The sequence below is a fragment of the Pinus tabuliformis genome, chromosome 5_1 (genome assembly GCF_031772625.1).
Source record: "Pinus tabuliformis cultivar Carrire ecotype Pingquan chromosome 5_1, CPIR1, whole genome shotgun sequence".
NCBI classification, from domain to species: domain Eukaryota; kingdom Viridiplantae; phylum Streptophyta; class Pinopsida; order Pinales; family Pinaceae; genus Pinus; species Pinus tabuliformis.
In genome coordinates, this window is record NC_142305.1 from 429833890 (window position 1) to 429853059 (window position 19170).

Consider the following 19170-nt stretch of genomic DNA (forward strand, 5'->3'; position numbering starts at 1 on the left):
CAGAAGAATCTATACTAAAGGCCAAATTTGATGTGGGAGCAAGTCAACAAAATCAAGCTTATGCTGCAATGACAAGAAAGGGAAAATTTGGAAAGTCTGGTTCTTGGAAAAAGGAAAGGGACATGTCTAAAATTCAATGCTATGGGTGTCAGGAATATGGACACTACAAAAGAGATTGTCCTATTGACCACTGGAGTGGCACCTGATGATTATATGAAAACTCCATGCCCAAGGATGACCCAAAGGACACTTGTACCATCAGATATCATCGATCAACAGAGTTTTTAAACTCTACTTCTATTTTCTCATCATCTTTCTTGTACCCAAATTCCACACCCTGCGGAGAATTGTAATAAGTGATACTAGTAATGAGGAGTTTTGAGTCTGTAACAACCCTAGGATGTTGGGACACGATTACACCTTGGAGTATTTTTTTTATCTGGTTAATTATCCCTTCTTTTTTAGAGGCAGATAATTTTTTGGGGGTTTTCACTCACTTTTTACCCCAAAGTCGAGGTGACAGTTTGAAGGTTAAGCCCTTAACACATCTTAGTGTCTAGAGTCGATGTATATTACCATGCTAGATCACACAAAAAATTTCGTGGAATTTGGTTAAATCTAGGTAATCATTTTTTAATTTTTTTAGATTTCCCGCAGGTCAAAAATTGCAAATAAAATTGTATTTAAATTGTAATGTGTAGTCTAGAGAAGTTGTATGGGATATGAGTAATAAAAATTACACCTCCCACTCTCAAATTTCTACTATGACACACTTTGAGGGGTTAATAATGTGTTTTGGACCCTCAAAACCCACATTTCCTAAGTTTAGTGGAAATTGTGGCATTTAAATATGCTAGAATTAAATAAAAGAGTTATCATCACCAACAAAGAGTTCACAGAGTCCAAGTCATCAAGGGGTCCATATCATCATCATCATCAAGGAGTCTACAATATCAATGAGTTCATATCATCATCATCAAAGAATCTTCATCATCATCAACGAGTCCACGTCATCGTCATCATCAACGAGTCTACACTAGCAATGAGTTCATATCATCATCATCAAGGAATCTACATCATTAACGAATCCATATCTTCATCATCATCAAGGAGTTTACATCAACAACGCATTTGTGTCATCAACAAGTCCTTATTATCATTATCAACATCATCAACGAGTTTGTGTCATCAACAAGTCCTAATTATCATTATCAGCATCATCAACAAGTCCACATCATCATCATCCAGATCATCATCAAAGAGTAAGCATAAAGGAGTTCAGGTCACCATCAAGGAGTCCAATCACATTATCCACATCATCAATGAGTCATACATCATTGTCAGCAAGGAGTACTTATCATCGTCAACAAGGAGTACACATCGTCAACGTCATAGAATACGCAGCATTCATCATTAAGGAGTCCACATCAACATCATCAAGAAGTTTACATCAACATCAATAAAGAATTCATACCATTAAGAAGTCTATAGCATTAACGAGTCCACATCATTATCAATGACTCCATATTATCAATAATGAATTAGGGTTAGGTTCATTAGACTTAGATTTTCTTCTACAAACCCAACCTAGGGTTTTACAAATCATAGACAGTCCAATGTCAGTGTTAATTGAAACAACAAAAGAAACACAAGATACGTATCTTTTTGAGATCATGATAGCTCCCTCTTGATCTTTGGCCTCCTTGCATCTACACTACAAAACAACATCATCATCAAGATGTCATATCTTCTAGAAGCTAGGGTTTCTTCTTTCAAGCGGAAGTAATCAATCCCTTTTGTCTTGAAGATTCTTCAAGATTGGTCTAGAGTGTACAAACCCTAGATATTCATACTATATCCAACAATCCTATGGCTTTGTCCTAGGTATCCCTCAGGTATGTTCACAATGTCCACATTAGTCCTAGGGTTTTGTCCTCAAACCCTAGGGTCAAACCCTTGCTTATAATGTCCCATGCCTTTCATTCTTATAATGTCACAGACAACAATGGATGGCATAAAAAAAAAAGATCATTTCTGATACCAAAAAATCTTCAATATTGGAAACCCCTTTAGGAAAATCATCAGCAAAAGTTGTTCTTTTGCAATAAATTTCATTAACTAGACCTCTAATCATATACACAAGTAACTTCAACATCATTATGGACAAGGATTTTTCTTTTAATGGAAATGATCAGGCCTACCAAGTGTCGTGATTCAAACATGGCCAAAGCAGTGATACTGCACTTTGCTTACGTGTACAACTACTCAAGGTGTATCAATCCTATGTGACGCTAGGTCAATGCTTGACGCATCATTTCGTCCTCCAGCTTAGACCAACATTAGTCATTGCATTCTCGGAGTTGAATGGTTAGTCTAAAGTGTAATCAATCAATTCAGGGCCAGATCAACAACTCGAACAACGTGTTATTATTAATATGTGCCTAGTTGAGATTAGTTCAGAGTGTCAGCGATCTTGACAGAATGTGTACCACATCATGTGCAATTCTTAACATGCAACCATCTATAGTTACCAGAAAACAGGCTGTGCCAATCTTAGACCAAACCTCTTCTCATAATCACCAAGAGTCTTTCACTAAGACAGTTATCTTGGCATCAAAACATTTTATGAAGATTCTTGAATCTTCCTTAGTTTCCTTTTCATATAAGGTCAACAAAGACCTACCGCGGGCTTCAGATTTCCTTGAAACTTGTGATCCTAGCCTTCTGGTCCTACAAAAAACTTAGATAGAAACAAAAATATCAGGTCAGAAGATTTTTCCAATTTCTTTGAGTAGATTCCATAGGTCGGCTCCTTTTTCAATGTGGAGACACCTTTCAATATATATATATGGAAAAGAAAATCGTCAATATGACGTCTCTGAATTAATAATAAAATAAAACGTCTCAAACTTCCTTAGGGATCAGGTCGGTTATATCTTAGTGTATAGAGCTTGCAAGAGAAATTAAATTTGGATCAATTTGCAGACTTTGAATGGGCTTGAGTTCCAGGATACTTCTCAAAAAATATTCCTTTTCAAAGTTGCAACTATAGTTCCACAGGATCGCCACATATAAGACCTTTCTTCAAACTTGACATTAGTCTACTTGATCATTTTATGAGAGAAATCCGACCTCCTCCAACTTGCACTTATTGCAGGGATGAGTCATGAGAATGTGCTTCAGATTTCACAGAAATCTCGCATCTAACCGCATTGAATAAATTGAATGAACCACGGAGATACTTGCTACAGGAAATATGCTTGACAAAGATCAAATCCGCAGTTACAAACTTCACACTATTTCATGGAGATAAGATGTATAAGGATTACATGGATTTGTCAAAGAATGGGTTCCTCGGATGATAGAGATGTGATGCCTTGCATAACTGAGCCACCGGAGCTAAGATCTCATATATGAATGCAACATAATTTCTTGCATCATGGAGTGTTATAGAAAGGACTGCTTAATATCTAATGCCATAGAACCCACAAAAACAAAAAAACAAAAAAAAAAAACTTTGCTATGCGATTAGCATATTTCCACAGTAACTTGAAATCATGAGAGCTCGCATACCATAGACTTCTAGATTTCGGCCTTCAAAGATAGGACTGGGCCTCAGCCTAGAGATCAATTCTCAAACAGAGAACTTACTTTAGAATCAATACCACATACCTGAATTTTAACCTCAAAACTTCAGATCAATGCCACCGAACTTGAGTAGGACTCAGACTTCAACTCAATGGATCAACTCTCAGACCTCGAATCAGATCAGATTTAGAGTTTGGATTAATGAAACAGACATTGGTCTTCCTACAAAAAAAAAATCAGTGCTCTCACCATCAAATTATTACTGTGTCTCTTCACAGATCTTATCATGATCATAGTCACAAATTCAGATCTTTGATTACAGGAGATACTTCAGATTCAACCTTACTAGACGTGACACTTCTGAGATTTGCTTCACATTCGAATGCCCAAATTCGTATGACCAAATTCTTATCAATTCGTCTAGACTTTTATCCACTCGATCTTCTTTTCAAAGTTCAAACTACCCTTCAACCAACTCTGAAACCATGGTGAAATTCTAGGATACCAGCTAGAATTAGGTTTTTCTTCACCTAATAACTACTTCAATGATCAATTAAACATTAGTTTTCACACAGTATTAATTTCCATATCATTTAGGCGGTTATACAGAAGAAAAAAATCAACTAATAAACATGAAAGAGCAGTAAAGTAACCATGAAACAATGAGACAAGAGACATAGAAATTAGGCACACAGCAAGGGCAAAACCCACAAGCGGAAAACCCTGAAAAAAATCCTTCCTTGTGAGAGACAGTGTTTCAAGATTCATCTATACATCGTAAATAATAATAGCAGAATAATAACCAAATCAGTAACCAGAATCATGATGAAGTGCCAGCAAAAATTCAAGTCCCTGAAATATTGGCCCTCCCTAGAATTTCGACCTCCTCCTGAAATTTTGGCCTCCATAAATTTCGTCCCTCCTGTAATTTCGTTGGATCAGAGATGCATGAGATCAAATTGATGTGTCAAAATGAGGAGAAATGATCTCCTTTATATAGCCTTCAAGTGGGGGTCAAATGGGTGACACTTAAGGGCCCAGCTGACCTAACAAATTTGGAGGCAAATTTAAAAATTCTAATTTGCATTTATTATTCAAGATGAAAATATCAACCATGTCTACCATATTTTTCAACATGCGAGAGTACCTTCGAAGCTACATCAATTTTCAACATTATCTAGTAGTGAGGGTGCATTGTCTTTATATTTTTCTTGAGTAGATCCTATCTTGTAAACTCCAGGAAGAATCCTAGTGGAGTACCTCCCGTTGATTTCGTCTTAAAAGTTTGTTAAAGAACATAGGAAGATATTCTAGGGTTAGTAGTGGACAACCCTAGTTATCAACCTATACAAGGATCTTCTAAGGTTTAGTAGTGAACAACCTTATTTATCATCCATTATCCATGCTTTACCTTCTTCGAGAAAGTTCGTGATTTGACTCCATTAGCCCAAAAAAATAGTAGGCACTAGTCATTTTCAATAGTCAATCATTCAAATCAACATGCTACCTTTTCTTTTATGTTTTAAGGTTATTAGGGTTCATGACAGCTATACCTTAATTTTCAGCCATAGTTAGACTAGATGTTTAGGGTTTAATTACCCTCTTATAATCAAAAATAATTTTAATCATCATTTATTGCATTGCTAATTGAATTTTCAACCATTTAGGGCTTGACGTCTTGCATTTTTAGGGTTGTTATGCGCTCTTTATATTTCAGTAAATAGTTAGTTAGTAGACCCTAGTTTATGTGATGTCCTTTTTCTGGTGATCCTTATGGCATGGTTCGGATGGACTTTCAGGGTTGGAGGCAGGCAAGTCACAGGTGCAGGTTTAGTTCATCATCAAGCCCAAAGGCTTTTGGAGATATTTTATGGGGTTTGTAGAAGTTCACTTGCCATATTCCATCATCAGGATTGATTCCGCACAACTTGCTTCTCGTTCCATTGCATTGTGATAATTCTCGTAAAACAAGGTTATCACTGTGCCTAACTCAATTAGTTACGCTTAAGGTGGCCTTCTGAGAGGAATATTTGACGAAAAACCTTAGTGTAATAGCTCGTTGGAACCGAAACGAGAAGATCTATAGGATGGGATGGTTAGTTGGATTTTCAGTGGCCGGAGGAGGCATGGTGGCCAATTTACCATTTTCCCACATTAAAAAATATATTTTAATTGAGGGAAATGTGCTCAATGATTAAAATAATAATAAAAAAGGAGCTTCTAGAGGAGTCCATCAAATCTATAAAAGAGATGGAGGAGGCCATTAGAGTACATCATGGATTTGTGAATTGTCTTTGTGTGAGAGGTTTGAGAACATAGTTCTCTTCTCCAGTAGCCCCAGGACGAAGACCCTTCGCTGATTCAGTGGGAGTTGAGCAAAAAGTCATCTCTCCCCTTGGTGGATTTATTCAAAATCCACAAGTGTAGTGATTGATTTCTTGTTTCAGTTTGGAGGTCGGCATTAGCATTATAGCATATATTGGAGGGTTGTTTCCAACTGTTGTATTGTCACATATTTTGCTATATAATAACGCTGGATTTTGTTATTGTTGCCACATTTCTCATTGTTCCTCATGTTGTGTTATTTTTAATGAGATTGTCGTATAATTTATGGGTTCATTGTTTCTATCAAATTTCCGAAGTTTTAATTATGTGTTCTTAATGAAAGTGTGCAGAGTTAAAACCCACATGAAATTTTAATGAAAGTGCATGTTTGGGACATTACAATGGTATCAGAGCTGGTTTTCCTACCAGCGTGAGGATTTTACTGCAAATCAATTGCATAGGATGATCAAATTATTCTAATTATTGCCAGGTTCATTGTTTGTGAAGACCGAGTGTATTTTTTGTTAGAGTTGAGTGTATATTTTTTCCAAGTGGCCTTGTCTACTAATTGTTGAAGATAATGTTGTTGAGTGCATAGAAGTTGCAAAAATCATGAAGTGAAGATACACATTGACAAAGGTTATGCGCATATAGGGTTTTGGCTATCTCTATTGATGGTGTGATGGCATACTCAAATTGTAGTAGTTGAGTGCAGTAGCATTGGATATCAAGAAAATGTGGTGTGTGGTTATTTGTAAAGTTGTGTCAAATAAGATGTTGGCGATTGGCCGAGTCTCGCTACAGTCGTGAGACCGGGTTTGCGTTGACCCAAAATCAAGTCTCGAGGAGGTCGACGTATTTAATACGTGGATCTGATTCATAAAAGGGACTGATCAAAATATGTGGGTCAATCACCATGTGGCGGATTGAGTTGTTGACCACGCCAGATCCGATTGAGAGGCAAGGCCACGTCCAAAAATTCTTCAAAATCGAGTTCACTAGCACAGTAATTGAGCCATCAGGGACAAGATTTCTAGTCGCAAGAGTTTGGGTGGCCAACTGTGTCAGATAATTCGGCAGCGTCAACTATCTTTAAGGCAATCAACGTAGAGAAATCCATCCAAAAATTATGATGCCGTATTGATCGAATGCAATTACCCAAGTCAAGTCATCTGTTGATCAGAGGTAGACGTGTTTGGTGCATTTCGTTTGCCTATTTGTTTAATTGTTGTTTGTAGAGAGAGGTGATTATGGTTCAAATCACTGTTGGAGGGTGAACAACGTAACAAGTGAACCAGCAAGTAAAGCCACAGAGGGAAGGGAGTCGCATTCCTTGAAAAGTGATTATTGAGTGCTTGGGTCATAAACACCTGCACCAAGATTTCAAGTGGAGTTGAGTTAGTTACAGGTGTTGAGATTTGTCGCGTAGCAAGTAGCAATATTGTTGGAAGTCAAGCTCCATAATACATGTGAATTCTGTTAGGATTGAGCCACCGTTCCAGGAGCAAATCAAATTATTATTTGTTGAGCATAATAGCCAGAAAGTTGAACCCTCACACTGTTGTCAATTCAAGGATGCGCTACGAATCGTCCTTCCCATGGCAGCACGTCCAGATGGAGAAGTCGATCACGAAGGTTTGACTTTTGACCGATTGTGCCTACAAGAGTTGACAACAAGAGTTGAATTGTTCATACTGACTGCATGTGCGTCGAACACATTGGGAAGCCGAATTCTAAAGAGAACAAGGTGCGCATCTGTACCAGAGGTCTTTGGCAGAATACGATGGTTGCTAGGAAATGAATAGAGATCGAGCAAAAGGGTTGGCCATGGCATATTGTGCCATTCATAAAGTTTAGGATCCATAAATGCCATCTGCATGTCTGGCTTTAAATGTTGTTTTCCATAGTATGATTGAGAGCATTGTTGCTTAATTGCCTAAATCATTTATGAGGGAGGCCGATTTTATTCTTCAAGTGGGAGCTGCATTCTGAGGACTGAATTTGTTATATGTTGAGCATATCCTATAACATTTGATGGGTAGCAAACAGGTTAAATTGCAGGACAAGGTCATAAATCTGGAGTTGTTTGTATGTATTCTAAAGACTAGACATTTCTAAGCAAAAATTTATCAGTTGTTGGTTTGAATTGTTGGTCGATACCAGAAGGCAAATGTGTATATATATACCTGTAGCAGCCTAACCAAAAAACAAAGAAAGAAAAAAAAATCAAAAAATCCTTCGCATCAAATCAGCCAGTGTTCTAGGCACTTCACTATACGTGGGAAGGTGTCTTGTTCCAGCTAAGTCTATGCACAAGTCCAGGTCCTTATACACTTTTTATCCTCTATGTTTATAACAACATTAAATACCCTTGCATATGTATTTTTGAGCGCTTAATAAATCAAACGTGTTGAGGACAGGGTCAATAGTTGATTGTAAAGTGTCTTAGTGAAGTGTGAGCCAAATCAAAGATTTGATGAGTTCTAATATGAGTAGGGTAATGTCATAAGTGTCATGTAATGGTTTGTCAATGGTCAAGGACAAAGTGTGTAATTGTATGCTGGTCTAGTCTAGCCGAATGTAAGAGAGAGTGCTTTGACTGTGCTAGAACAGTAAGTCTATAGATATTGCTCTAAAGTTGCCTTATATTGTTGTTGTTCATCTGTCATTTATGACTAAGTCCTCAAAAGTCAAAGTATTGTCATAGTCTCAAGGAATGAGGCAGACTTGTATAACATTGCTAAGTGTTGAATTTTGTTGGAAAGTTTGTCAATCAAAGTCATGCATAAAATAGCTTGAGGTGTTTGCTATCACTGAACAAAAACATGGATGATACCTTCACAAACTCCCTTAATAAACTGGTAGCAACGATCAACCGATCCCTTCCCAAGGGGATACTCACTTTACTACAACAAGAGCAACCACAAAAAGAGCATGAGTTGGGACCCAAAATCTTGAAAACTTGGGATAGATTTGAAACACATGAGGGTCGCGGTGGAAGCTCTTTTCAAACTAGAAGAATTGGGTGCACTCCTTTCCAAGATAGACCAGTTAGAGGGGAAGAAGTTGATGTGGGTTTTGAAATCCACCATGTTAGCTCTAATACAACCCAAGCTTTTGGAGTACCCTTGTGAAGGGGTCACAATTTCTGTTACCTCTTGTCTTAGTAGCATCATGATTTTGACCGCCCCTATAGCTCCTTACAATGATGATGTTATGAAGAGAGTCTTCAAGCTGATCATAGAAACCTTACGAGACTTGGATAACTCCGTGGGTCCTACATCTGGGAAGAAGCTTCATGTTTTGGAAATTATGGCCATGACTAGGACTTATGAAATCATGATTTATCTTGAGTGTGATGACTTGATGCTGCAAATGTTCCAATGTTTTTTTGGTATTAGGAGACATCATTCAACTCGGTCAAAACACACATGCAATCCATCTTGTCATCATGTATGAGAGGCTGTGATGCAATTTGGCGAGAGTTGTTGTCTAGATTGTTGTCCATTTGGAGGAGAGAACAATTAGTCTCACTTGTTGCTTATGAGCTAACCGAAAGGTTGGTTGAGAAAAACATAAATCTGCTCAAGAAGCAGTTGATCAAGGAGGAGTTGCTCAAGTTTGGTGGATCATGCGGCAAGAATGAGAAGAGGAAGAAGGGTCTTTGCTTCATCTGCAAAGAACCTTGGGGACCTAACCACTCACGCATGGGTGACATTGAGGAGACGACAAGGGGAGATTAGGAGGAGATTACTTCTGACTTTCAGGATGAGGATTCTTCTTCTATAGTTGAGTCCATGAGTTCCTATAAGGACACCTATGAGGAGCATGAGCAGTCATGAGGAGTTGTTGACAAAAGCTCAAGGATGCAGCCATGTTTAGTAGAGGAGATTGATAAGCAACAGCTTGTTCCCATTCAACATGAGCAGCACATAGTGGAGCATAGTGCGCATGATGGGTCATCTTTGGAGAGTCAGCTTCTAGCTCATGTTGAGCCCATGATGGAGGAGGATGAGCAAACATCCTTGGGGCCAGCCATTGATGAGGAGCGGGCAGATGTACAGACGACCACCAGGGAGGTAGTATTTGCAGACATGGGTCATCAGGAGGCGTTGGGACCTAACAGGACAATTTTGCAGGTGACGAGTGGACCGGTGGAGCATGGAGTTTTCGGTCAGATGAGGGAGGCTCTTTTGGAGACAATGGTGCATCCATATTTGGGTCTACCCACTGACGAGGTGCAGGTAGATGCACTTTCAGCTAGCGAAGCAGAAATATTTCCAGGTAGCAGCTTTCTCCAGGAGTACATAGACAGGGTGTGTAGCTTGGGTTGCCCACTTATAGGGAAAGAGGCAGGGATTCCTAGACATATCTGGTTGATTGGTTGGGCAGAGTTGCATGAGTTGAGAATGGTGCAGCTCAGTGGACTCGTACCATATATAGGTGCATGTGCATCCAATCCTTTCCATGGGATGGATTTAAGGAGATCATGAATTGGTATCCTGTCGATAGCACGACACTCTTAGTCTAGAGCATAGTGCAAGAGTCATGGAGCATTGATGCCTATTCTTGGTGGCAATGGGATCCAGGAGGATTTGTTGATGACAGTGAGATGTTGGTCTAGGACCCGAGCAATGAGGGGTCCGTTCATGGTGGGTTGACATAGAGGCATAGCATCACCCAATGGTTTGTATGGGATTCGGGCATTGGGTCTTGTTGCACTAAAATTATCAAAGTTCCAAGGAAGCGGAAGTACCAACTTTTTCAACAAGGATCGGAACACATATCAACAGTTTGTGTGTCATGGTCATCCCATTCTGCAAGTTATATATTGTAAATGATCTTAGTAAAACAATGAGTCTATGTAACAACCTAGGTAAGCCTATAATTTGATGACGAGTTCCATCCTAGGAAATTTTTTAAGCTCACATATTACCTGTGTTTTTTGACACGGCTAATCAAAAGAGTTTTTTCCCTCCAGCTTAAACCCCCAAAGCTAGGGTGAAATTTATTGTTGAATTATTAGGTGAGTCCTAGTGTTTTAGTCGAGTCTGATGTAAAAGTGGTTTGGGAATAATTTAAGCTAATTGGCTAAATTATTTTATTACAAATCACTTGGTTTATTAGATCATATTGAGTCGCAGATGGGTTATGTGCCTTGAGGGTCTAAGACGAATGTGTATTCCCTCTTTGAGTCTTGTAAAAGAAAAATCATATGTATTAGAGGGTTGGAAAAATAATTAATCCCCTCATGTGTAAATTAATTAATTTTTCTGGCAAAATAAAATTAAATCCTAAGCTAGAAAATTAATTAATTAGAGTCAAAATTAAATTGTCTAGGAAAATAAATTCTCCAAATGGAAAAATTTGTGGGTTTTGAAAGAATCAAATTTTAGAAGTCTTCCACCAACGGAATATCGTCTTTTTCAAAAAAAAAATTGGACCCTTGGACCTTGATGGTTAAGTCAAAGTCAATTTTTTTAGGAAATTAACTCTAAATGATTAATTTTGAACTAATTAAAATGGGATTAAATGATAAATTCGAAAATTCCTCAAAAAATAAAAAATCAAGGGCCAAGATTAAAAGATCTTCAAGTGTTTATCAACGGCCAAGATTATTTTGACCACTGTTGATAATATCGACGATATTCGAAAATATCGCGATATTTTCGGCAAAACGATATATCGCCGAGAAAATATCACGATATTTTCTGTTTTGAAAATATCGCGATATTTTCAAAATATCGGAAAATATCGGCAAAATATCGCGATATTTTCAAAATATCGGCAAAATATCGGCTATATTTAAAAATTTGAAAAAAAAATATTTTTTATGCTTGCCGATATTTGCCGGTATTTTTGCCGATATTGCCGATAAGATATTTTCTGGACCCTTGCCGATATTTTGCCGATACCAATATTTTCAACACTGATTTTGACAATGATCAAAGAAACTAGCCGTTATTTTTCCATTTAGAGGATTTATCTATAAATTAAAGAATCGTTTGAGTCTCAAATCATCTTGATCTTTGGCTAGAATTGTTGTTGAAACATTGTGTAAACTATTGTCTTGCTGAGAACAATTTTTCTTGTCATAATAAAAGACTTTGGGTTGCAATTCAAGGTGTTTTTGCTTATTGATTTGTGGTATGTGCTGACTACGGGCATCTCTATGTTGTGTTGAATATTGGTAAGATCTGCCTTTTTCATTTGGAGATAAAATCATATTATTGATAGTTTTGGGCTAATATTAGGTGGTTTGAGTCCCCATGTGATCCAATAGATTATTTTTTGAGATAAATACATAGCATTTGCAGGTACTTCAGTCCTTGGCCTCCAAGTTTACAAACTTGGGAAAGAATCACTATTGCTTGGATCTCTAGTTTTTATATGGTGGATTTAATCTTCGCTTAGGCTATAGTGAATCATTAATTTTTCTGAAGTATTTTAGCCATTCTTTCAAGTAAAAAATATTAAAAAATATATTTTCTCAAAATCCATTTAAAAACCCATGTATATTTTGTAAATTAAATTGTAAATTTTCATTTTCATTTATTTTCTAACTTGGGTTGGGGTTTTAGATTTATTTTGTATATATTTGGGGTTTGGGTGTTTCTATTATTTTTGCAGCTTAGATCAAGGAGTTAAGCGGAAAAAGAGCTAGATCTTGGCCCTTGAGGGTAAGATCTAGTCTCTTGAAAATTTTTGCAGGTTTCCCACAACAGAATTTTCATAAAATCAAAGAGTTGAAGCATAAAAAAAAATTCAGAGCAAGGGTTTTCAGTTTTTGGCTTTCCCGGGACCAAATTTTCTTCCTCCAAGCCTAGCATCTCTCTCAATTGGCCTGCATCAACCCTCCTTGGCCTCTGCATCATCTTTTTGGCCCTCCTAGGTTGGCCGTTAGCCCTTCTTAGGCCTATGCAGGCCTCTCCTCCTTTTCGACCCTCCTCCTTTGGCCGTCTCTCCTCCTCTTCCTTAGTCGCAACCCTCTAAGGGCTTGCGGCTCCCTTGTGGAGCCTTTAGGCCCTAGGCCTTAAGCCTTGGGGTTTGGCCCCTAGACCCCTATTTCCCAAACGCTAGCCTCTCTGGGCAAAGTGTTGGCCCTTCTTGGCCATTTCCAGCCTCCTTGTGGCCCGATCTATCATCCTAGCCCACTTATCCCCGCAAATTTGCTTCCCTTGTCCTAGTTCTCCAAATTTTGGCCTCTTTTGCCCCAAAATTGACCTGAAACCCTAATATGAATATTTAAGGCTAAATACTTGGCGGTTTTGCAGGATTAAGGTCTCAAAATTCATATCTAGCAAGCGGCAAGGTAATCCCAAAGTTTCAACAATTTTCAACGGTGGGATCTTCAAGGCCTTGAGCCTAGGGTTTGACCTCCAAACCCTCATTTTGCTTCAGTTTCATTACAACAGTTAAATCATTAATTTCTAGGCCCTAAAATCATATTCTAATTGGTCAAAATCGATTTAAATTGCAAAATCTAAGTTTTCACAAGTTTTGGCCACTTGGGCATCTCTATTTTGACCTAGATCTAACATTTTAGCTTGCTGGAATTTACTGCATAACTGTGAAATTCAAGTCTGAAATATTTCTGAAGCATATACTTAATTAGGACTAAAATTTTGAATTTTCAATTCCCTGGCAAAAACTTACTATTTTTAGACATTTGGGGCAGCATATTCAGTATTTTTAGTTTTCTGATCTGTAACTCTTACTATTCTAATTAGTTTATCAGTTCTGAATTTTCTAAATCATATCCTCTAAAAACTCAAAAAAAAAATGGTGAAAAGTTTCTATTTTTAGAAGTATTGGACAATTATTCTTGGTTGGGTTAATTTGTTGATTTGACGTTAATTCATCAGTGTAATAATCATATCAGATCTGCAAATTGCTAAGGCAAACTCACCTAGAGCCCTAAATTTGAAATTCTCAAGTTCTGGTGCATTTTGCTATTTTTGGGCATATTGGATATCTAGTTTGGGAAGTTTTCATCTTGCTGATCTATCTTTACTTACTGCTGTAATCTTAAAATCAGATCTAAAATATTGTTGAATACTCCATCGTAAAATGTGTCTAAGAAGCTAATTTACATTGCTAGTTAATTTGGAAATTTTATACTTCAATGTGTTGAGTAATTTTCATTATTTGGAGTGGTTTATGCATTGTTGTTATACATTGGTAAATCTGAATTTTCTGAAGTAATAGTGCTGATATAAACTGTCACAAGTCTGTGATCAACATCTTGATTGACTATTGTTAGCATTTGGCATCTTGGGCTACTTGGTATTTTGGTATATTGTTAAAATTTTTACATCATATAGGTTAGCCAATCATTCAAGCAGCGGGTGTCCATCAGGTCATTTGGTTTCAATCCATAAGAAGCAAGAATTTGTGACTTCATTAAGGCAATAGTCTCATGATAGAAATTAAATCATAATCTTGCTTAATTTCAACCAAGTGGCTAGGCCATTCATCTGTGTCTCCCAAGTAAGTTGATTCTCAACTTCCTTTCCTTCACTTCATTTCATAGGGACTACCTCCCATAGCCTGTTGTTGGGAGATAGCTTGAATGGAGTGGGCAGGGATCAGAGTGACAACCCCCGTCCTGAGTGTTATTGCGGTGCATGTACAATCCCGGTGACAACAAGTCTCAATTACATTGGGCCACCCAATGACTAGTCCACAAGTTTGGATTGCTTGAGGGCAAGCAATCTTGGGGTGGGAGGATTTGTGATGTTCTTTTTTCAGGTGATCCTTATGGCATGGTAAGGAATCAGGATGGACTTTCAGGGTTGGAGGCAGGTTGGTCACAAGTACAGGTTTACTTCATCGATGGGCCCAGGAGCTTTTGGAGATGTTTTATGGGTTCTAGAGGAGATCACTTGCCATATTCCATCATCAGGATTGATTTCGCACAACTTGCTTCCCATTCCATTGCATTCTGATAATTCCTGTAAAACGCGGTTATTATTGTGCCTAACTCAATTAATTACACTTAAGGTGGCATTTCGAGAGGAATATTTGACAGAACACCTTAGTTTAATAGCTCGTTGGAACCAAAACGAGAAGATCTACAGGATGGAATGGTTAGTGGGGATTTTCAGTGGCCGGAGCAGGCATGGTGGCCAATTTACGATTTTCCCACATTAAAAAGATATTTTAATTGAGGGAAATACACTGAATGATTAAAATAATAATAAAATAGGGGCTTCTAGAGGGGTCCATCAGAACTATAAAAGACAAGGAGGAGTTCATTAGAGGACATCTTGGATTTGTGAATTGTCTTTGTGTGAGAGGTTTGAGAACATAGTTCTCTACTCCAATTGCCCCAGGACGGAAACCCTCAGGTGATTCAGTCAGAGTTGGGCGAAAAGTCATCTCTCCCCTTGGTGGATTCATTCAAATCCACTGGTGTAGTGATTGATTTCTTGTTTCAGTTTGGAGGTCAGCATCAACATTATAGCATATATTGGAGGGTTGTTTCCAACTATTGTATTGGCACATATTTCTCTATATAATAAAGCTGGATTTTGTTATTGTTGCCGCATTTCTCATTGTTCCCCATGTTGCATTATTTTTAATGAGATTGCCGTATAATTTTTGGGTTCACTGTTTCTATCAAATTTCCATTGTTTTGGTTATGTTTCTTGGTGAAATTGTGCAGAGTTAAAACCCACATGAGATTTAAATGAAAATGCCCATTTGGGACATTACAATTTAACTTGTATCTTCATCCCTAGTTTCCATTGATCTTTTAATTATTAAAGAGATGATTTGTTTGTTTTTGTTATAACTTGATATATTGCTGAAGATTGTCATCTTTCACACAAGTTTTACACCAGCGATAGCTTTTCTTCCCTGATAGTGTTTGGGGTACCCTCTTGATCTATTGTAACTTGCTAAATATTATAAATTGACTTGGAAACTGCTTACAATAAAACCTAGAAATTGCCTTGAATATACCACCTTATCTTCACCTTGAATATCTTGTCTTAGTGGTGGTCTTGTGAATAACTAATAAAGGAGGCCTTATGCTTGATTATATCTTGCTTCAGGATTCCTTGAAGTTGCTAGGGAAGCCTCGCTTGTGCTGGATCCATCCTCCGCTAAAAAGAGGGAAGTGATTGCCTACGTGACAGTGGTAACACTTCCATGTTACCCTTGTCTTATTCCTTTGTGAAAGGTGTTGCATTAAGGTGTTAGATTTTGTGATAACAAGAACATTGCAAGTTAATAAGTTGGAACAGCCATCAATATTTCTTTCACTATGAATATTTCAAAATGGTGCTTCCATGAATCCAAGAAAGCCATCTCAGATACGCAAATCACAACCAACTACCATAGTAAGCATGGATACAAAGAGAATACTTAGCACAAGCATGTCCATCTTCAATAGTTACATCATTGATGCCTAAAAGCATTCACTGCATTGAACTCCATCAATTAAGGACATCAGGACAGGTGTAATAAGTCTCTGTTATAATGCATATATCTAGGAAAATTACAAAAAAATTGAAGTAGATATAAAAATTAACTTATCATTAAAATTGAGGAGAACAACTGGAATCCGACAATAATTTGACTTGATTCATATATGTACTTACATAGAATGGATCCTCTCTCAAAATCCCTGCTTATTCAGGAATGATTTTCCCATACTGATCCATGAATAAATATGTGTAGGAATAGATGAGAACTTTCATCCATTTATAGTTATGTGAGGATGAGTATAGATACAAAGCCACATCTGAACTAATCTAGAATTGTATTTGCATCCACCAAATTTACCACAATGATCTCATTCTTTATATTGTGTATTTTTGCAGATCAAGGTTTTTCTCCTCTTATTACAAATGTGATCTGTAAAGAAATCTACAAGTCTCTTGAAAGAAAAACAATTTCTTTGGTATAATTTGAAATGTAAAGAACCACAATACCTGAAACTCGGCAGTAAGCACTCTTTTGAATCAAGTCTGCAGTTGAGATATGAGTATGATTACTCTTTGCTCGATTAGCGGCTCCCTGCATTAAAGTTGTTCACAATTCAAACATGTCAATTAGTTCAACCAGGCCAGAGAATTCACAAAACAAGGTGGTGAGTTTGCATCTTCTTTCCATATTTAATATTTCTTTCACATCTGGTAATTTCATTACGGCTCCCCTCTGGCAAAATATTTAAATGGATTATTCATGCAATGCTTCTGGCAAATCCCATATATAAATAGAATTATCAAAGCTCAAAATAGATCAAATTTATCTATGTTTACACAATTGATATATTTAGCAGGTTCTTGTTTCACCCACCAACTGAGACTTGGGATAAAAAGCTAGAGATGAGAATATCTTGGGGTATTGTGGTGAATGTGTTTCCCTTCTGCAATAGTACTTGTTTGTCCCTTCTCATTGGCTGGCTTGTGCTAGCCAATATTAGCTTCACTTCCCACCACAGGACCATTGAGAGCCCTTAAGTGCTCAATTAAATCCCAAGAACCACTAATTCGATCCAAATTCTGCTCATCATCCACAATAATTATGTGTCTAGTAAACGAGCAAGCAATGGTACCCCAAAAGAGGCCCCAGAAATTCATTCCCAAGGTGTATCAGGGATTCAGGAGGTCATGAAAATGACCCTAATGAAATTCCTATTGATATTATTGTTTCAGAATATTATTGTTTCAGAATATGAGGTTAAATATAACAAGTATAAGCAGCACACACTCCTGGTGTACTTTGTTATCAGCGTGCTTCCCAACACCATGATTTGGGCATAATTGAGGGGTGAGTGAGAGCCACATGGCTGACATTGCCAGAGTACCAGGATCCTGACTAAAGAGGAATTTTCTTCTTCTCCTTAAACTCTATATTCCTGTGCAGGTAGAGTTCCCTGGCTTGCCAATGTAGTTCTAGCAATCCACAAACATATTTTCAAGCCTGACCATTCAACCCAAGCCAGCCAGCTACCTCAAGCTCCTCAAAGAATTTGCAGGTCAACAAGGCTGCAAACTATGCCATAGCCCAAAAGACTCATGCCAATGATATTTTGGCCTTAGTCACTGTTGCCTTAAAATCTAGCAACTCTTGTGAGGGGAGCTCACAAGACAAGAGCTAGACAAAGTGACAACACTCTGAGTTGTGGCCCACTGTCAACACAGCCACTACCTCCTGCTCTTTAATGGATTCTCACCACAATGGAGGCTTCCCTATGTTAGGTCACCCAAAGGATATTCAAGTGTAAGCCTTAAGGCTTGCAGGTGACAAGGATAGGATTAGGATAGGTACTCAACTTAAGGATAGAGCTCAAATTAGCTTAGATAAGGCCAAGTGTACCCTCCAAAAGACCTATCTAGGACACAAGTGACCTAGGGTTTGAGAATAGGCAAGGATAACAGGCTTATCTAGGTACACAAGGCCAAGAAAAGGATTGACATGAAAGATCACTCAAAGGATTGTCACACAAAATCTTAAAAGGGTAATGCACACAATACCATTGCCAAGATTTCACAGAAAAATATTCAATAAAAAACTCGCACATAGAAACCCTAACAATATCCATTCCATGCAATAGCGATAAAGATATTCAAATACATAAAATACTTAGAAGAGAAATGTATTAAACAATCTTTTATTGTTCCAAAATGGCATCACCAAAGCAAGAGAAAAGCTCCATAAGCAAATACTCCACAAAAGATCACATCTCCACAAGATACAAGTGTTGAATTTTGTAGTTATGGTCAGTCTTTGTAATATTCATTTGTACTTGTAATGATGAAATATAAATCATATTTGTAAAAGAAAAATATTTATTTGATTTTCTATTCAAAAGAAGAATTATTAAACGCATGTTCTTCATGACCTCTGCAAAAGAAAATTTTGAATTTTTCAATTTGTATTTTTGCCTCCACAAGAGACCAAGTAGGCCTTACAAGCCATCATGTTGGCCTACCCAAGAAACACCCATTTGCATCACCTAAAGGCTATAAGTAGACTTTCAATCTCCTCCAAGAGAACTCTTTGGATCAAGATATATCTTTGTTCTAGCGAATAAGACAAGGAATATAAGGACGAAAAACACAAGGAAGAAATTCACTTTATTTTTCCTTGCTCTAGTAATCAGGAGGTCGAGTTCTGGACGAATTTTCTATAGTATACTTTCTATGGTGTATTGTCAAGTCTAAGGCAGAGTTGCAGGGCAAATTTCGGCCCTCTTGTAAACCTGAAGGAAACCTTGTTGCAGAAATTTTGTGGACAGAATTG

At 37.6% G+C, this 19170-nt stretch overlaps 1 protein-coding gene across 1 annotated transcript in view; it reads right to left on the bottom strand.

The window, feature by feature from the left end:
- LOC149165338 (HNH endonuclease) overlaps nucleotides 1-19170 on the bottom strand; it is a 135028-nt gene that overhangs the window by 18006 nt on the left and 97852 nt on the right. Inside the window, exon 3 of the mRNA XM_089432290.1 lies at nucleotides 16854-16938. Coding sequence (XP_089288416.1) covers nucleotides 16854-16938 — 85 coding nt within the window. The remainder of the gene's footprint in view (nucleotides 1-16853; nucleotides 16939-19170) is intronic.